Source organism: Haliotis rubra, unplaced genomic scaffold, assembly GCF_003918875.1.
Source record: "Haliotis rubra isolate DU_JTF1 unplaced genomic scaffold, ASM391887v1 Scf459, whole genome shotgun sequence".
Classification (NCBI taxonomy): Eukaryota; Metazoa; Mollusca; class Gastropoda; order Lepetellida; family Haliotidae; genus Haliotis; species Haliotis rubra.
The window spans coordinates 612,768-629,959 of NW_025767145.1; the positions used below are offsets into that span (position 1 = coordinate 612,768).

Sequence of the window (17,192 nt, forward strand, 5' to 3'; positions counted from 1 at the left end):
CAAATTTTCAGATTCTTCTAGCAATGGCAAAGTGGGGTTGTTTAGTTTACGGATTCAAATAAATCAAATGTACATTTTTAATAGCATGCATAATAGATGTCATATTTTTACAAGACATGATTAAATATCGAGGTAAAAAAACCCACAGAAATGGGATCAATTTGGATCAGTCATTTTACCATCCAAGCATTAGAATTGTCTATGAAAACAAGTTGTAACTCGGAAGCTAGGCAAAGCAGGTGACAAAATTAAATGAAAGTAGATTGTGAGAACATAGCTTTCATTTTTCACAACAATTTTCACGATTTCAGGTTTATACAAACCTGTAAACAAGATAATTTACCCCCTGAAATGTACATGAATTCTACATCGGCCCTCATATCTATTCCTCATATGACAAGCCGTCACGGAGACGCGCCCCTCTGATTGCTTGAAATTTTGTTCGTGGGTGAGAATTGTGCACTGTTGTCAAAAAGGTCGAGTTAAGTTAATTAAAGATCGAAATGAGTAGTTTTAATGATGGGGTTTCATTTATGACAATGTCAATTAGTGATTTATGTATTTGTACCCCCCGAGAGTATATGTGATCTTTAAGCATAGTATAGCCGCTATTGTCTTTCTTCCGTGTTTCAGCATCGAGGACCCGAACGAGAGGGCAGGCCTGGAGACCCAGATCATGGAGTTTGGCCAGGTCCCCAAACAGCTGTTCACTACCCCCCACCGCCGGCGCTTCTGTACCACACCGGTGCCCCACCCTACGTCCCACCCAGTCCCCAAACTGGGGTCACAAGTAGAAGTGAGAGGGGACTCCGACTCAGATAAACGATCATTAGGTGAGAAAAAAGTTATTTTGTTTGAATTTAGGATGTTTTATTACTTTTTGTAATTTTTTAATTTTAGAGGTATTTTTACATTTCATTCATTGCAATCATATATTTCCAAGCACTCAGTCCTATACTATTTTACTGGCCTCAACAGCAAGATGTATAAGTAACACCTTTACAAATCTACCTTTATAAATTAAAATCGTTAGCTATTTAAGTATGCAAATAATTTTTGTTAGGATGACAACTTATGTATTTTATGGTATTGATCTACCAGTAAACAGTTACGTTGATTTTATTTAAGAAGTGGGAAATTATATGAAACAATGCAGGAAAATATTTTGGTATATTCTGATATTTATGGGAATAACAAACTGTGATGATTGTTGGTTTCAGAGTCATCCATCGAGAAGAGTCTGGAGGTGGCGGAGCCAATCATCAAAACTGTCGACTTCAGCAAAATCCGAACACATCTTAAATACACACTGCATAAAGAGTGAGGATAGTTTTGTCTCACCAGTTTTAAGTTCTGCATGATATGGTTTTGTTTAGGATTATATTTCATTGTAAACCAAAAGTCACTGTGTTCTTTAATCTGATTGATTGAAAAACGTGATCAAATGGTATTTGATACCCGGAAATTCTCTGCGTATTAATACATACATTCATCGCTCACACCATTGTATTGTTATGTCGTCAGCTGTGATGACGTCATTCAAATCATATTGTGACGTAAAGTCCGAATGACGTCACAAATGAGCAGTTCCAGATGCTACCATGGGAGACAGCCGAAACGGCCGGCTGATGACATTTCACTGCTGTACCCGTACTCGATGTCAATGAGTGCAGACACAAAAACCGTGTGTGGTCCTTTTGGTTTACTTTTGCGTTTACAATGTCGATAAACATCATGTGTTGGCCAATTTCCGGGTGTTATTGAGTATTTGAAGCACGGGAATATTTCATTTGAAACCTCCGGCTTACGCCGTTGGTTCCAAATGAATTCCCGTGCTTCAAATGCTCAATAACACATGATGTTTATCTCCTAATTGGAACATTAAGAAAAGTTTTTGGGGCCTGTTAATTGTTCTGAAGACATAAAAGTCTTAGAGATAACAACTCTGTAACAATACATCTGAACTGCTTTTTGCGCTTTCACCAAGTGAGGGGTGGTGAGGTAGCCAAGTGGTTAAAGCGTTTGTTTGTCACACTGAAGACCCGGGTTCGATTCTTCACATGGGTATGGGTAAAACGTGTGAAGCCCATTTCTGGTGTCCCCTGTGATGATATTGCTGGAATATTGCTAACAGTGGTGTAAAACCATACTCACTCACCTCTGTGACGCCCATTTATGGTGTCCCGGCCGTGATATTGCTGGAATATTGCTAACAGTGGTGTAAAACCATACTCACTCACCTCTGTGAAGCCCATTTATGGTGTCCCCGCCGTGATATTGCTGGAATATTGCTAAAAGTGGTGTAAAACCAAACTCACTCACCTCTGTGACGCCCATTTATGGTGTCCCCGCGCCGTGATATTGCTGGAATATTGCTAAAAGTGGTGTAATGCCATACTCACTCACCTCTGTGACGCCCATTTATGGTGACACCGCCGTGATATTGCTGGAATATTGCTAAAAGTGGTGTAATACCATACTCACTCACCTCTGTGACGCCCATTTATGGTGACCCCGCCGTGATATTGCTGGAATATTGCTAAAAGTGGTGTAATACCATACTCACTCACTCACCTCATCAGGTGAATACTGAGTGCACTTATTGATGCCTTTGAAAGATTTGTCCATTGGTCACTGAATACAGTCCCTCTTCCAAAATGCTAATCCTGAACTACTAATCTTATTGGGTGGTATTTTTTTCATAACCTTGTTTATGGATCCTTTCACCCTACAAATCTGAAATGGTGAAACTGATGTTATATACAGTGGGATCCTGGATACCAGGACCCCAAATATCCGGAAACCTCGCCTTCCTGTCAATTTTCATAAAAAAACAATCTCTTACGTTATAAAAGTGACTGTCTATAACGGATATGCGGTTTCCGTTCCCGGACGGTACATTTTACAAACCAACTAACTAAATCTACACAAAATTGACTGACTTATCCGCATGAAGCTTTGATCTTCCGCTGACATTGTGTTTTGCTTTTATGGGGTTATTTTTTTGTTTCAGCGCTGTGACTGACGCCAAACTCTCAGTTGATGGGAAGAATGTTTTCTCAGTCTCTCAAGGTAAAGCGTTACTCTCTTGAAGATAGTTACATTTTTCATACCAAGTGTATGATTCAAATAGCACCTGCCTGCACAAACATACTTTGTGCCCTTGTTATGTAACAGGGGCGGTGGGGTAGCCTAGTAGTTAAAGCTTTTGCTCGTCACGCTCAAGACCCGGGTTCAATTCCCGACATGGGTACCACATGTGAGGCCCATTTCTGGTGTCTCCTGCTGTGATGTTGCTGGAATATTGCTAAATGTGGTGTAGAAGTAAACTCGCTCTGATGTTACAGAGGTATTAGTTGTTTGTCCTATGTTGTTGCAGACAGCCTGCTGAAGATGTACTCACTGGAGGAACAACGTCAACTCCGCAGTGTCAATCTGTCCAGCATGGTATGTCCTCGTTCCATCACAAACATGTTACAGATAGTATGTGAGATTAGACAAGTACAGTGCACCCTGGATATAATGTCCCTGGTTATAATGCCACCCTGGATATAATGCCACCCTGGATATAATGCCCCTGGATATAATGCCCCTGGATATAATGCCCCTGGTTATAATATATAATGCCACCCTGGATATAATGCCCCTGGATATAATGCCCCTGGTTATAATGCCACCCTGGATATAATGCCCTTGGTTATAATGCCACCCTGGATATAATGCCCTTGGTTATAATGCTACCCTGGATATAATGCCCTTGGTTATAATGCCACCCTGGATATAATGCCCTTGGTTATAATGCCACCCTGGATATAATGCCTCTTGTTATAATGTCACCCTGGATATAATGCCCCTGGATATAATGCCACCCTGCATATAGTGCCATGTTTTGCCAGAACGGATTTCCTGCCTATAATATACCCTGGTTATAATACCACCCTGGATATAATGCCATTTGCCAATGGTTTGGGGAACAAGAGTCATTTTCCCCTGATTATAATGCCAATTACACTGACATGACTCAAATTATTTGCCTAAACTCATTAATGCTTTAGGTAGCCATGTAATCCCAGATAGGATAACACATGTGACAATACACTTCCTGCCACCTACAACAAGTCACCTGCAGCCCCTAGACGCTGGAATTATCCAGTCATCCAAGGTTCATTGCAGGAGAGGGGCGGTGGGGTAGTCTAGTGGTTAAAGTGTTGGCTCGTCACGCCGAAGACCCAGGTTCGAATCCCCACATGGGTACAATGAGTGAAGCCCATTTCTGGTGTCCCCCGCCGTGATATTGCTGGAATATTGCTAAAAGCGGCGTAAAACCAAACTCAGTCAGTCATTGCAGGAGACATCAGCTCAATCACCTTGTTGAGTGCACAGGTCCTCTAACTGTCCTACCTGGTTATAATGCCACCCTGGATGTCATGTCATATTTTCTCCTGGACAAATGGTGACATTATAACCAGGGTATACTGTACAACAAATAAGTCTCGCATGGTAGAAATCAAACTATAACTGAAGCTGGATGGTAGCTGACTCCATCTTGCCTTTGACTGTTTTACATTAATTCTAATTTACTTTTCTAAGTTTGCATGAAAGGTTTGTCACAAAGTAAGGTCAATGGTGGTTTTCCTACACTTCATGTTTCAAGTAAACGACACACAGTATTCAAACATTTGTGTGCACATTGTCCAGTATCTGTGTTGGGCAGTGGGGTAGCCCTTACCATTTTCACAAAATGTATGTTCACATTCTTCATATGCCGTCTTCACATTAGGGACGGTGGGGTAGCCTAGTGGTTAAAGCGGTCTGCTACATGGCACAATGTGTGAAGCCCAATCCTGTTGTCCCCTGCCATGAGATAGCAGGAATTTTGCTATAAGTGGCATCAGGGATGGAAATAACCCATTGCCCAATGTCCGAGTCCAGTGTTTTTCCCAGTCGGGCAAGCAAATTTGTATATCACGCTGTACCAATGTCCAGTTGACTTTCCAATGTTAATTATGTTGTTAATTTAAAAAATCAACAAGAAAATCAGCTGGTATAGAGGAAAAATTATCAGGGCAAGTGATCTTACATGTGCCACTGTACCAGTGTACTCTAGCAATTTTAAAGTTATTTCTACCCCTGGGAAAAGCCATACAGTGTCTGTGAAATTGTTCCTGAATTGGTTTGTGTAATATAATATTGACATGAATCCAACTAGATGTTGTGATGAAATCCTATCTGTTTGTTTGCTGACATCCATTCTTCGTCTCCTGTAGGCCCTGTCTTCGTGTTTAGCTATGCCAGACAACAAGACCATCATAGTGGGTTCCTGGGACAATAATGTGTGAGTATATACGGCTCAGCCTCCTGTCACCATGGCAACAAACAGGCTCTTCCTTTGTTTGAACTCTGAATGAGTGTAAGGCTGAAATGAGCTAGTGAGTAATTGAGAGTGATTTATTTCAGTTGGTCACACTATTGAAAAATGTATTGTCAGGTCCAGACCCAGTGTAAGTAAACTTAGGCTCAGAGTTATTCGTTATACTGCTATACTAACAAGGTCTAACAAACCCTAGCAGAAGGTCGCGCCAGCTAACCTTTGAGCGACCTATGACCATACAATCAAACGCGAGAGGCCGAACAGATTTAACCAATAACACAATGGCTACTATTTAGGGTTTGGCGGGACTTACGAAACGGTTTGGGGATTTTCCATCTCCCGGTCCGCTGACAATGATCTATCAACAAACAAAAATCTGCATGAAACACAGATATTTGACCTGCAATATATACGCTTAGGGGTTTCTAATGACATGGTTACTATTACTACAAGATGACATCCTTGAATATTGACAAAATACGCTATTTTCTGCGATTGCTTACACATTGCGTCCTCAATGTGTATCACTCGGAAGTGATCGTGCAGAAAATAGCATTTGGAATCGTTCGAGTTTTTGAGGTAAAGGTTCAAATGGTATGTGCGAATGTGAACTTTCGCGATTTGGTAAGCTGTGTTCTGATTGGTCAGTCCAAAGGTTAGCTGACGCGACCTTCTACTAGGTTTTGTTAGACTCAGTATAGCAGTGTAACGAATAATACTGAGCCTAAGTTTACTTAAACTGGGTCCAGACTGTTAGACGACCGTCATATGGCTGGAATGTTGTTGAATGTAGCATTAATCAACTAACAAGGTATGTAATCACGGGATAAAGGAACCTGGAATATGCAAACCCTTGAACTAATGATGTGTCTAACATAACAATTTAAATTAAATCTGAATATATCAAAAGATGGATTAATCATTTGTCTTCAGCCATCACTGGTGTACTGAGACAACTCACTCTTACTCGTTTTCTTAACCACATGTTTGTGTGAAAAATTGGACGGCTTCACATGTCACATGCTTCTTGCCTGGGAGGAATTTTGCTGACATATTATTGAATGGCATGGAAGTTCAAGGTCACTCGTTATTAACTATGTGTCAGAGAAGCTTTTGTACTCAAAATTTATCTATTTATAATTTGATGAGGCTTACATGTTCTCCAGTTATAATAGCTGTTGATTTTGTGCGCTTCAGGTACTTCTACAGTATCGAGTACGGCCGGGTGTTGGACACGCTCCACGGCCATGATGATGCAGGTGAGGGTTGTAGTGCTGTGACATGTTTAAACAATCCTTTCTGATTTTGGCTCATAGTTTTGCAGACTGTCGTTATAATAATTTTAAACATACTGAAAAATATGTTATTGTAATCAAATTGTTTTGTCTTTTATGATATGGCAATTAAATCTGTGCTTCCAGTGTCTTCTATAGCATGGAAGTCTGGCACCCTGTACACGGCCTCGTGGGACTCTTCAGTAAAGGTAAGATCGTATTCTAGTACACTGGCACTTACACAGGGGCGGTGGGGTAGCCTAATGGTTTAAGCGTTGGCTCGTCACGCCGAAGACCCGGGTTCGATTCCCCACATGGGTACAATGTGTTAAGCCCATTTCTGGTGTCCCCCGCCGTGATATTGCTGGAATATTGCTAAAAGCGGCGAAAACCAAACTCACTCACTCACTGTCACTTACACTGTCTACATAGAACAGAGGAAAGCAGCCTATATTACACTCATCCTATAACAGAAGCAGAATAATGCTGGTTTATATCAACTGAGCAATACTGAGGATAGTCCAAGTACCATGCTGTTTGTTCCAGATCTGGAGGCTGCCCCAACCGGAACCAGGCCAGGCTTTCTCTTCAGCGGAATACCTGGTGAGTTTAGGAACAATAGTGGTTCATGATAACATAGTTATACCTCCATAGGACTTGTGGAAAAAGGGATCACTTACATCATTTTGACATCTTATTTCATTTTTGAATAATAAGGTCATTTATATAATGCTGAACTCCACGCCACCAGGACCTGCTCTAAGCGCATACAACATGATGGACATTATTGCCCCAGATAACCCAAGCTGCCTGTGAAGCGCTAAGCATAATAATAAGCATATGATTTATCCCACCGGGTACCCATTTTCTGCTGGGTGAAGAGAGGCAATTTTGAAGAGACTCACTAGCCTTAGGTGAGACCACATGTATCACATGTGCTTCGTTTTGGGGTGCAAGACAGAAATCACAGAAACTCTCCAAAGTCAGTCACCCATCCAAGGACTCTCCATGACCATCGTTTCTTAACTGATTTGGGGGAGGTGGGGTAGCCTAGTGGTTAAAGCGTTCGCTTGTCACGCCGAAGGCCCAGGTTCGATTCCCCACATGGGTATAATGTGTAAAGCCCATTTCTGGTGTCCCCCGCTGTGATGTTGCTGGAATATTGCTAAAAGCGGCGTAAAACCATACTCACTCACTCACTCACTCACTCTTAACTGATTTGTGACCTGGGCTCTATGCACACACACACACCATTTGCAATGTGAAATTGTCATACATCCTCATTCTGGGTAAGGGGGGGCGGTGGGGTAACCTAGTGGTTAAAGCTTTCGCTTGTCACGCCGAAGAGCTGGGTTCGATTCCCCACATGGGTACAATGTGTGAAGCCCATTTATGGTGTCCCCTGCCGTGAAATTGCTGGAATATTGCTAAAAGCGGCGTAAAACCATACTCACTCACTCACTCTGGGTAAGGGTGGTAGGGTAGCTTCGTGGATCAGTCCATTACTCAAGCCATCTCTTTCTTAACACTGATGTTCAACATGTTTTCCGTTCACCCCTATCCATCTGGATTGTCTGTATCCTTGGGTCCGTGTTGCAGGGCCAGTTGGACCATGACGAGGGGGTGACGTGTCTGGACCTGGATCCCGAGAGTCGACTGCTGGTGACGGGCACCAAGGACGGCCATCTGTGTGTCTGGGATCTCTACACTGAGTACATCAGCAACCAACTAGCGGGTACACAAGGCTACCTATTCTCGAAACGTTCGGAACCCTAAGAACTTCTTAAGCCCATTCTTAACACATTGGCTTCGATCAAAGTTAAGAATTCTTAGGACTACGAACGTTTCGAGAATAGGGGCCAAGGTCGCCCACACAGTCGTGGTTAACACTATATGTATTAGACATTAACACTACGTGTAGAGTCCGTGATCGATAAATGCAGGTCGCCATGTTTTGTGGAAAACACAATTTAAGTTTGCAAAGAAGGAAACTGCACTAAGCTGTATGAAAAAAGTATGGTAATATTGTAATTATTTACATTTATTTACACAGTACAAGCTAACACTGTTTTTCTTGTATTCACAGTGCATCATGGGAGAATCAATGCAGTCCTCGTCAGTCCAGGTAACTAAGTCACGCCGTTGTTGCCTGGTTCCCATGTGTCTGGAATAGCATCTTAACTCTGTATGTTAAGGATAGGTGCTGATCTGATTTCAGAGTAATTTTTTTTCCTAAGATCTCTGTTATTTAATCTGATTGTCCAAATAGTGTGCCTTTGTTAAGCAAAGGTGTGTTTGAGAGGTAAAGACTTAATAAATAAGACATAAATGCTGAAGATGTTGTTGAAGATGACCTTCAGAGTAGATGTTGTTGATGTTGACACTCGGCGAGCACGAGTTTAGTTTTACGCCACACTCAGCAGTATTCCAGCTATATGGCGGCGGTCTGTAAATAATCGAGTCTGGACCAGACAATCCAGTGATCAACACCATGAGCATCGATCTGCGCAATTGGGAACCGATGACATGTGTCAACCAAGCCGGCGAGCCTGACCACCCAATCCCGTTAGTCACCTCTTATGACAAGCATGGGTTTCTGAAGATCAATATTCTAACCCGGATCTTCATGGGTCAAAGTTGACATTCGGAGTAGATGTTGTAAATGGTGACTTTCAGGGTAAATGATATTCATGTTGACCCTCAGAGTAGATTGTAATAATGGTGTAGTTTAGAGTACCGGGTACATTAAAATATTTTTAAGAACAAAAAGGTTGTCGATTTTTCTGCTGGCAGGATATGCTTATTCTTGGTCAGATGCATTGTGTACTTCTGTATGTAATGCTATATTCTTCCAACTATGTATTGTGTCTATGTGCTGCAGACGTGAGACGGATCCTGTCCTGTGGGGAAGACAACTACATCAAAGTACTGGACACTGGAACCGGCACCGAGATCTTCACCAAGGACGTCCATGATGAAATACTGTAAGGACTCTTTTTTTCAATTTAAGCTGAAATTTACTGTGAACTTGGGATAAACAGGACATAAGAAATAATTGCTTCTACTTAAAAAGCTGGTGGGAAGAAGATAGATTATTCCGTCTTCTTGAAATATTGGCTCAGTTTACGGATAGATCATGTTATAATTTTAATGCTTTTCTGTATTTAATTGTTTACTCTATAAAGTCTCACTGTCCATCTGTTGGCTGGTAATATTGAAATCTATTTTATCGGCCAATACCATATTGGCTAAAAATGACCTGTGCTTTGTGTCATGATACAAAATAGTGAACTTAGCTTGCTCTTTGAATCAAATTGTCAAACTTCAGCATGATGCATGTACCAGGTCTTCATGAAAAATAACAGTGGAAATAACGGACGCTTGTGGTATAACATGGAATATTGCCTGTGTTGTTCCAGTTGCCTACAGTGGGCTGGTGGGCTGGTGATGTCGGGGAACAGCGCAGGATTTGTTCAGGTCTGGGACATGGACAAGGGGCAGATACTTCACCAGTCAAAGGCTCATCAAGGTACGACACTCCTTTGGAGATTCCACGGAAGAATAGACCCCCAGTACCCAATGATTATCTTTATGTTGGGGTTTAAGGTGTGGAATAGGTACCCAGTACATCATTCATATAATACCCTGTGGGTATTTTGGTATCGTGGAGGTCCCCAGCTCCCAATGCCTGACTCCCTGTGTGTATTCTGGTATAGCGAAGGACTAAAGAAGATTGGGTGCTGTGTTGTTTAACACCGCAATCAGCAATACTTCAGCTATATGGCAGCAGTCTGTAAATAATCAAGTCTGGACCAGTTAATCCAGTGATCAACAGCCTGACATATGTCAACCAAGTCATCGTGTCTGACTACCCAATCCTGTTAGTTGCCTTTTATGACAAGCATGGGTTGTTTAAGTGGCCGTCACATTGCAAATTTAATCTTGACAACACATATTGTCAAACTTGATTTTGAGAGTGTGAACATTCCAACAACTTGCCAACAACACTAATTTCAGAGTTGTCAAACTGTTGTCGTCGTGAGTTCCACCTGTTGTCGAGAAATAGGATCGGTCTCTATTCTCACCAACTTTTCCATCAAACTTTCAGTGTTGTCAAACCTGAGTTTGACATGTGAAGTGTTGTCAAACTCATGTTGTTCAGAAACAACCAATTGCAGTCAACAAAATTGTCACGTGATGTTTTGGTCACACCAATAGAGACATGGTGCTCAAATGAAACGAAAGTTTGACAACAATGTGTCTTACGTGTGAAAATGTGAGTTTAACAGCTTTTAAAAATTTAACAACATGTGTAAGCAAACTTTAGTTTAACGTGTGAAGGCCGCTCTAGGACCAATTATAACTCGGATCTTCACGGACTAAGGAGGGTCTGTAGATAACTCCAGGTGATGTTATGGATTGTGTGTCACATTACCACGATGGTATTCATGTCATCAACCACTAATTTGCCTGGTGCAGACATGACATCTTTTATGTCACAATGATGTAACTGGAACATTGATGGTTGTCTCATTAAAAAACATTCACTCGCTCAACAAATAGTTACCCTTTCACTGATGTCTGTTGCAGATGCTGTGACGAGTATCGATGTTGCTGAAGATGGGAGGCTGTTGTCAGGAGGATATGATAAGACTGTCATAGTGTGGCAATGTGGATAACTAGTCTCACAGTGGCTGAATGGATAAACCTCCAACCAGTGATATACTGGGATCGTAATGGATCAGCACAGCTCCATGGAAATCATCTGAATGCCACCATTTGGATCTTCTTCAGCGATGGTTTAAGACATATCACGTCCATAATTCAAATCTGAAAATACATCATTCAGTTGCATCCTTGACTGTACAGGGTATTTTATTTGCAATCAATGTTGTTTAAATTCCCTGGACAAATTCATTTTTATAGTTTTGTATTTATTTGCTAGCAGATTCGGATAACACAATGTTACAAGTGTTGTCCATTTAAATTAGTTTATGTTAAGTTAAATATAAGCGAGGTTTACGTGGTGATGTGATGTCTGAAAATAAGCTAGATCGGTAATTTATATCCAAGGTAATTATCATTATTGTATGGTAATATGATAATCAAGGATGAAGGATATATACACTGAGTTCTACAGATACTCATATTGTTTAAAGTGTTTGAGTACTGAAGAGAAACTAGTCTCACATTCTACTGCCCATGTTTGCCTGTCTTGATGTTAGAAGCAAGACCTTGTGTGAAGCTAACATTTATTCTGTGTAGTTATAGTTACTGTATCTTTAGCTAAAGGGGCAATGGGGTAGCCCTGTGGTTAAAGCGTTCACTCGTCACACCGAAGACCCAGGTTCGATTCCCCATATGTGCGAGTCCCATTTCTGGTGTCCTCCATCTTGATATTTCTGGAATATTGCTAAAAGTGGCGTAAGACTAACTCACTCACTCACTCACACATTTTTAGCTAAACAACGAATCACAACCTGACAACTGAATCTGCAGATCTGTGTCATCTGTGCAGTTGAATTTAGCAAGGATTGAAGGTTTCAAGATTACAGGGACCCGTGAAGATCCGGGGTAGAATAGGTCTAAACTCACTCACTCACTCAAGATTATAGGATCAACATTGCCATATGTTCCGAGCACAATATTTTTTTCTGTGGAAAAAAACCAAATCTGTGATTAATATCTAAACAGTTTATTGTGAACACTTATTTTAACTTGTTGAGTTGATATGTCGCATTGACAAACACACACATCGCATGAACTCCATGTGAAGTACACGTGACAATGTCACATTCTACATTTTTGCAATGTATTGTTCCGTGGTAATAGATTCTTCCACTGCATGAAGAATCCCTCCCATCCCGAAACATAGTGTTCACACAGATTGTTAACTGATGTTATTGGTTGACCTTCAGTCCACCTGGGACTGCCAGTTGAGCAGAGTGTAGTGCCCCTTTAAGTGTTAAACAGGCTGATATATCTAAACTGCCAACTCACCTTGGAGCACTAAGTTTGCAGGGCTATGTTTGACAAAGCAATTGTGATACAAAGACAATACTAGCTAGTCTATGATACTGTAAGGGATTTACAATCATCTTAGTGCTACGAGTGTCGTAAGTCAGTGTTAAAGTATACGTTTTATGACCATCTTGGCGATATAGCTGTCGTTAGTCTATGTTAAAGTAAGGGATTTACAATCATTTTAGTGCTACAAGTGTCGTAAGTCAGTGTTAAAGTATACGTTTTATGACCATCTTGGCGATATAGCTGTCGTTAGTCTATGTTAGAGTAAGGGATTTACAATCATCTTAGTGCTACGTGTGTCGTTAGTCTATGTTAAAGTATGGGATTTTTTTTAATCATATAAGTGCTACAAATATCATAAGTCAGTGTTAAAGTATGGGATTTACAATCATATTAGTCCTATTACAATCATAAGTCAGTGTTAAAGTATATGTTTCATGACCATCTCAGCACTAAAGTATGGGATTTATAACCATAATCATCTTAGTGCTACGACAGCTTTGTGTAAAGGACCACTGTTCACAACACGTCCAAGTCAGACTCTTAGCAAAATCAGGAAAGAAAAACTTTAAAGTCATTTTTGTATAACTACATGTACTTACATGATCAAAAGGGACACCCTTATTTTCTGACACTGGTACTGTAAGTAAGTGAGGGAAAGTGCCAAGGTTGATATCTATTCTTGTTCGTTATTCACTCAACATTCCAACATGTGATACAGCATTAACATATCCAACTGGTGCTCATTACGCTTCTACAAGAACTTTTAATGTTACCAATAGTAATATTTTGAATATGTCATATATGCGAGGGGCTGTGTCAAAGGTTTCCATGGATTTTCAAATGTTCATGTGAGTTTGCCGCTGCTGATGTTTATTCTGTAAATTTGCTTGTACAAAGATTGCACATATTTTCTGTTTATCTTTGGGTTTTTTTTCCGAGTATGCTGATGTTTGAGCATTCTCTTCCACTTTGTCATATTTTCCCACGTAACGTAGGAAGATATGACAGGAGTAACTCTGTGGGAAGAGAATGATGTTTGAGGGACTGTCTCAAAAGTTTCCACATCATTTTTAAATGTCCCAATGTGTATGTTTAGACTCATGTTTTGTTTGTACACAGACAAACAATACCCTTATTGTACCCCCTTGTAATACAAACCAATAATAACAATTTAAAACTATGATCGTTTGTTAAAAACTTTGTATCCTAAGTTGAATAAAATCCTGAGATTTGAATGTTCAATTGGCAAGGTAAAATTATGAGGATTTGTAATCTTAATTTCGCTTTAATCGATTTACTTTTTTGTTTAGAGTGAAATTCATCGGTACGTTTTCACTGCAAACAGACTATAAAGCTCGGTTTGAATGCCAATGGTACAATGTGTGAAGCCTATTCTTTTTATCTGTAGATATGATGTTGCCAATGGCTGCTTAGACCACACTGGTACATGTTCAGTTCCCATAACTGAAATTGCGACTTGTATTATTTTGAATAGTGAGTTTAGTTTTACGACGCTTTCAGCAAAGTTCATGGCAGGGGACCCCAGAAATTGGCTTCACACATTGTTCCCATGTAAGAAATCAAACTCCATTCGCCGTGACTAGCGAAGGCTTCAACCACTAGGCTACCCCACCACCCTGTAATATTTTGAAGGGCGTGGGGCCTAGTGGTTAAAGCTGCTATTCGCCACATCGAAGAATCGGGTTCAATCCCCATGGGTACAATGTGTGAAGCCCATTTCTGGTGTCCCCAGCCGTGATGTTGCTGGAATATTGCTAAAAGCGGCGTAAAACCAAACTCAGTCAGTCAGTCAGTGTAATATTTTGAATAACATTCCACATGTGATAATTTGTTGAAATAATGGTAGTGTTGAAAATGCAGATCCAGATGGTGGGTAGGGGTCATCAGATGCTGAGTTCCAACTTCAGGGGACAAACTGGTTGATGGAGCTAGTGGGATGTGGTAGGGATGGAAATAGTTGGTTTGCGATCCTGAGGGTTTTATCAATGGTGAAAAGGAACTATTTTTATATTCATGGGGTTCAGATGTGATTTTCATCACATACCACACACTGGATCTGCTGCAGGTGCTTGATCCTGGCCAGAGTGGGGGTGGTTTGCCAGCCTAGTGGTTAATATGTTCGCTCACCACGCCAAAGAGCCTGTTTCGATTCCTCACATGGGTACAATGTGTGAAGCCCATTCCTGGTGTCCCTTGCTGTGATATTGCTGGAATATTGCTAAAAGCGGCGAAAGACTAAACTCTCTCTCTCCTGACCAGTGACACATCTTTGTTTCCAGTTAGGGCTGTTGTTTGTTGCAGTTTCTCCACTATTGTAAGTACAACATATTCAGTAATATGTTACTGATTGATGCTAAGACATACAAGATTTCTCCATCATCATATGAGCTACAAACTTAATCATTCAATACAAATGAATTTCATCAGTGATTGTGTGAGATTACGGACAGTGACACCCTGTTAGACTGGACACCCTTCCTATTGGCAGGTAAGATATTGGGGGTGAAACTGTTATTTGATGATGTTGATGATGTTGATGATGATGATGATGATGAGTGTTTTATTTTGGTATCTGGGCATGTTTAAATAGGTTTGGAAATTCTATGTTTTGTTGAAAGAAAAGACTGACTATTTGAAAAACTGGCAAATTTTAGTAAAATACGAAGTTGAACAGTTGGTTGATTAAGTGATACCTTAGTGCCAAGACATTTGAGACATGCCCCTGCAAGTCTTTCCAAGTTGTACTCTAATACTGACAAGATATTCATTTCATGTAATGTTTGTTAATTCTTATTAAACATTTGTTGTCTTGACTTAAAGTTACAGATTTGCTTCCAGACCAACAGTTTGTTCAGCAAGAGGGTCCATATTTAGAGCGTTTTGTCATTTAAGAATATTAACCAAAGATTGATGCCAGCTGTGATTGTCACTCTAATACAAATTGTATATGTGCCAAATTTAATTCCTATTTCGCCAACAGATTTTGCTGAACATTGTCTGTTGGGACCCAAGTTCACAGGGGTTCGAATCACTGTTTGGATAATCATTTTTAAGAATAAAATCTAGACTTTACAGTTGTATATTTTTTTATTGGCAAGGTAAAATTATGAGGATTTGTAATCTTAATTTCGCTTTAATCGATTTACTTTTTTGTTTAGAGTGAAATTCATCGGTACGTTTTCACTGCAAACAGACTATAAAGCTCGGTTTGAATGCCAATGGTACAATGTGTGAAGCCTATTCTTTTTATCTGTAGATATGATGTTGCCAATGGCTGCTTAGACCACACTGGTACATGTTCAGTTCCCATAACTGAAATTTCGACTTGTATTATTTTGAATAGTGAGTTTAGTTTTACGACGCTTTCAGCAAAGTTCATGGCAGGGGACCCCAGAAATTGGCTTCACACATTGTTCCCATGTAAGAAATCAAACTCCATTCGCCGTGACTAGCGAAGGCTTCAACCACTAGGCTACCCCACCACCCTGTAATATTTTGAAAGGGGTGGTGGGGCAGTCTAGTGGTTAAAGCGTTGGCTTGTCACGCCGAAGACCCGGTTGAATCCCACATGGGTACAATGTGTGAAGCCCATTTCTGGTGTCCCCGCCGTTGATGTTGCTGGAATATTGCTAAAAGCGGCGTAAAACCAAACTCAGTCAGTCAGTCAGTGTAATATTTTGAATAACATTCCACATGTGATAATTTGTTAAAATAATGGTAGTGTTGAAAATGCAGATCCAGATGGTTGGTAGGGGTCATCAGATGCTGAGTTCCAACTTCAGGGGACAAACTGGTTGATGGAGCTAGTGGGATGTGGTAGGGATGGAAATAGTTGGTTTGCGATCCTGAGGGTTTTATCAATGGTGAAAAGGAACTATTTTTATATTCATGGGGTTCAGATGTGATTTTCATCACATACCACACACTGGATCTGCTGCAGGTGCTTGATCCTGGCCAGAGTGGGGGTGGTTTGCCAGCCTAGTGGTTAATATGTTCGCTCACCACGCCAAAGAGCCTGTTTCGATTCCTCACATGGGTACAATGTGTGAAGCCCATTCCTGGTGTCCCTTGTTGTGATATTGCTGGAATATTGCTAAAAGCGGCGAAAGACTAAACTCTCTCTCTCTGACCAGTGACACATCTTTGTTTCCAGTTAGGACTGTTGTTTGTTGCAGTTTCTCCACTATTGTAAGTACAACATGTTCAGTAAATATGTTACTGATTGATGCTAAGACATACAAGATTTCTTCATCATCATATGAGCTAACTTAATCATTCAATACAAATGAATTTCATCAGTGATTGTGTGAGATTACAGACAGTGACACCCTGTTAGACTGGACACCCTTCCTACTGGCCGGGAAGATATTGGGGGTGAAACTGTTATTTGATGATGATGATGATGATGATGATGATGATGATGATGATGATGATGATATAACTATATGCTATCATCATTTTATTTTGGTATCTGGGCATGTTTGAATAGGTTTGGA

At 40.6% G+C, this 17,192-nt stretch overlaps 1 protein-coding gene across 1 annotated transcript in view; it reads left to right on the forward strand.

The window, feature by feature from the left end:
• LOC124290151 (protein FAN-like) overlaps positions 1-13,897 on the forward strand; it is a 41,273-nt gene extending 27,376 nt beyond the window's left edge. Inside the window, exons 17-29 of the mRNA XM_046726844.1 lie at positions 634-833; positions 1,221-1,320; positions 3,014-3,072; positions 3,380-3,447; positions 5,268-5,335; positions 6,569-6,630; positions 6,793-6,854; positions 7,192-7,248; positions 8,245-8,380; positions 8,732-8,770; positions 9,527-9,629; positions 10,065-10,174; positions 11,236-13,897. Of these exons, the coding sequence (XP_046582800.1) occupies positions 634-833; positions 1,221-1,320; positions 3,014-3,072; positions 3,380-3,447; positions 5,268-5,335; positions 6,569-6,630; positions 6,793-6,854; positions 7,192-7,248; positions 8,245-8,380; positions 8,732-8,770; positions 9,527-9,629; positions 10,065-10,174; positions 11,236-11,324 (1,153 nt within the window). The 3' untranslated portion in view covers positions 11,325-13,897. The remainder of the gene's footprint in view (positions 1-633; positions 834-1,220; positions 1,321-3,013; positions 3,073-3,379; positions 3,448-5,267; positions 5,336-6,568; positions 6,631-6,792; positions 6,855-7,191; positions 7,249-8,244; positions 8,381-8,731; positions 8,771-9,526; positions 9,630-10,064; positions 10,175-11,235) is intronic.
• Positions 13,898-17,192: the final 3,295 nt, after the last annotated feature.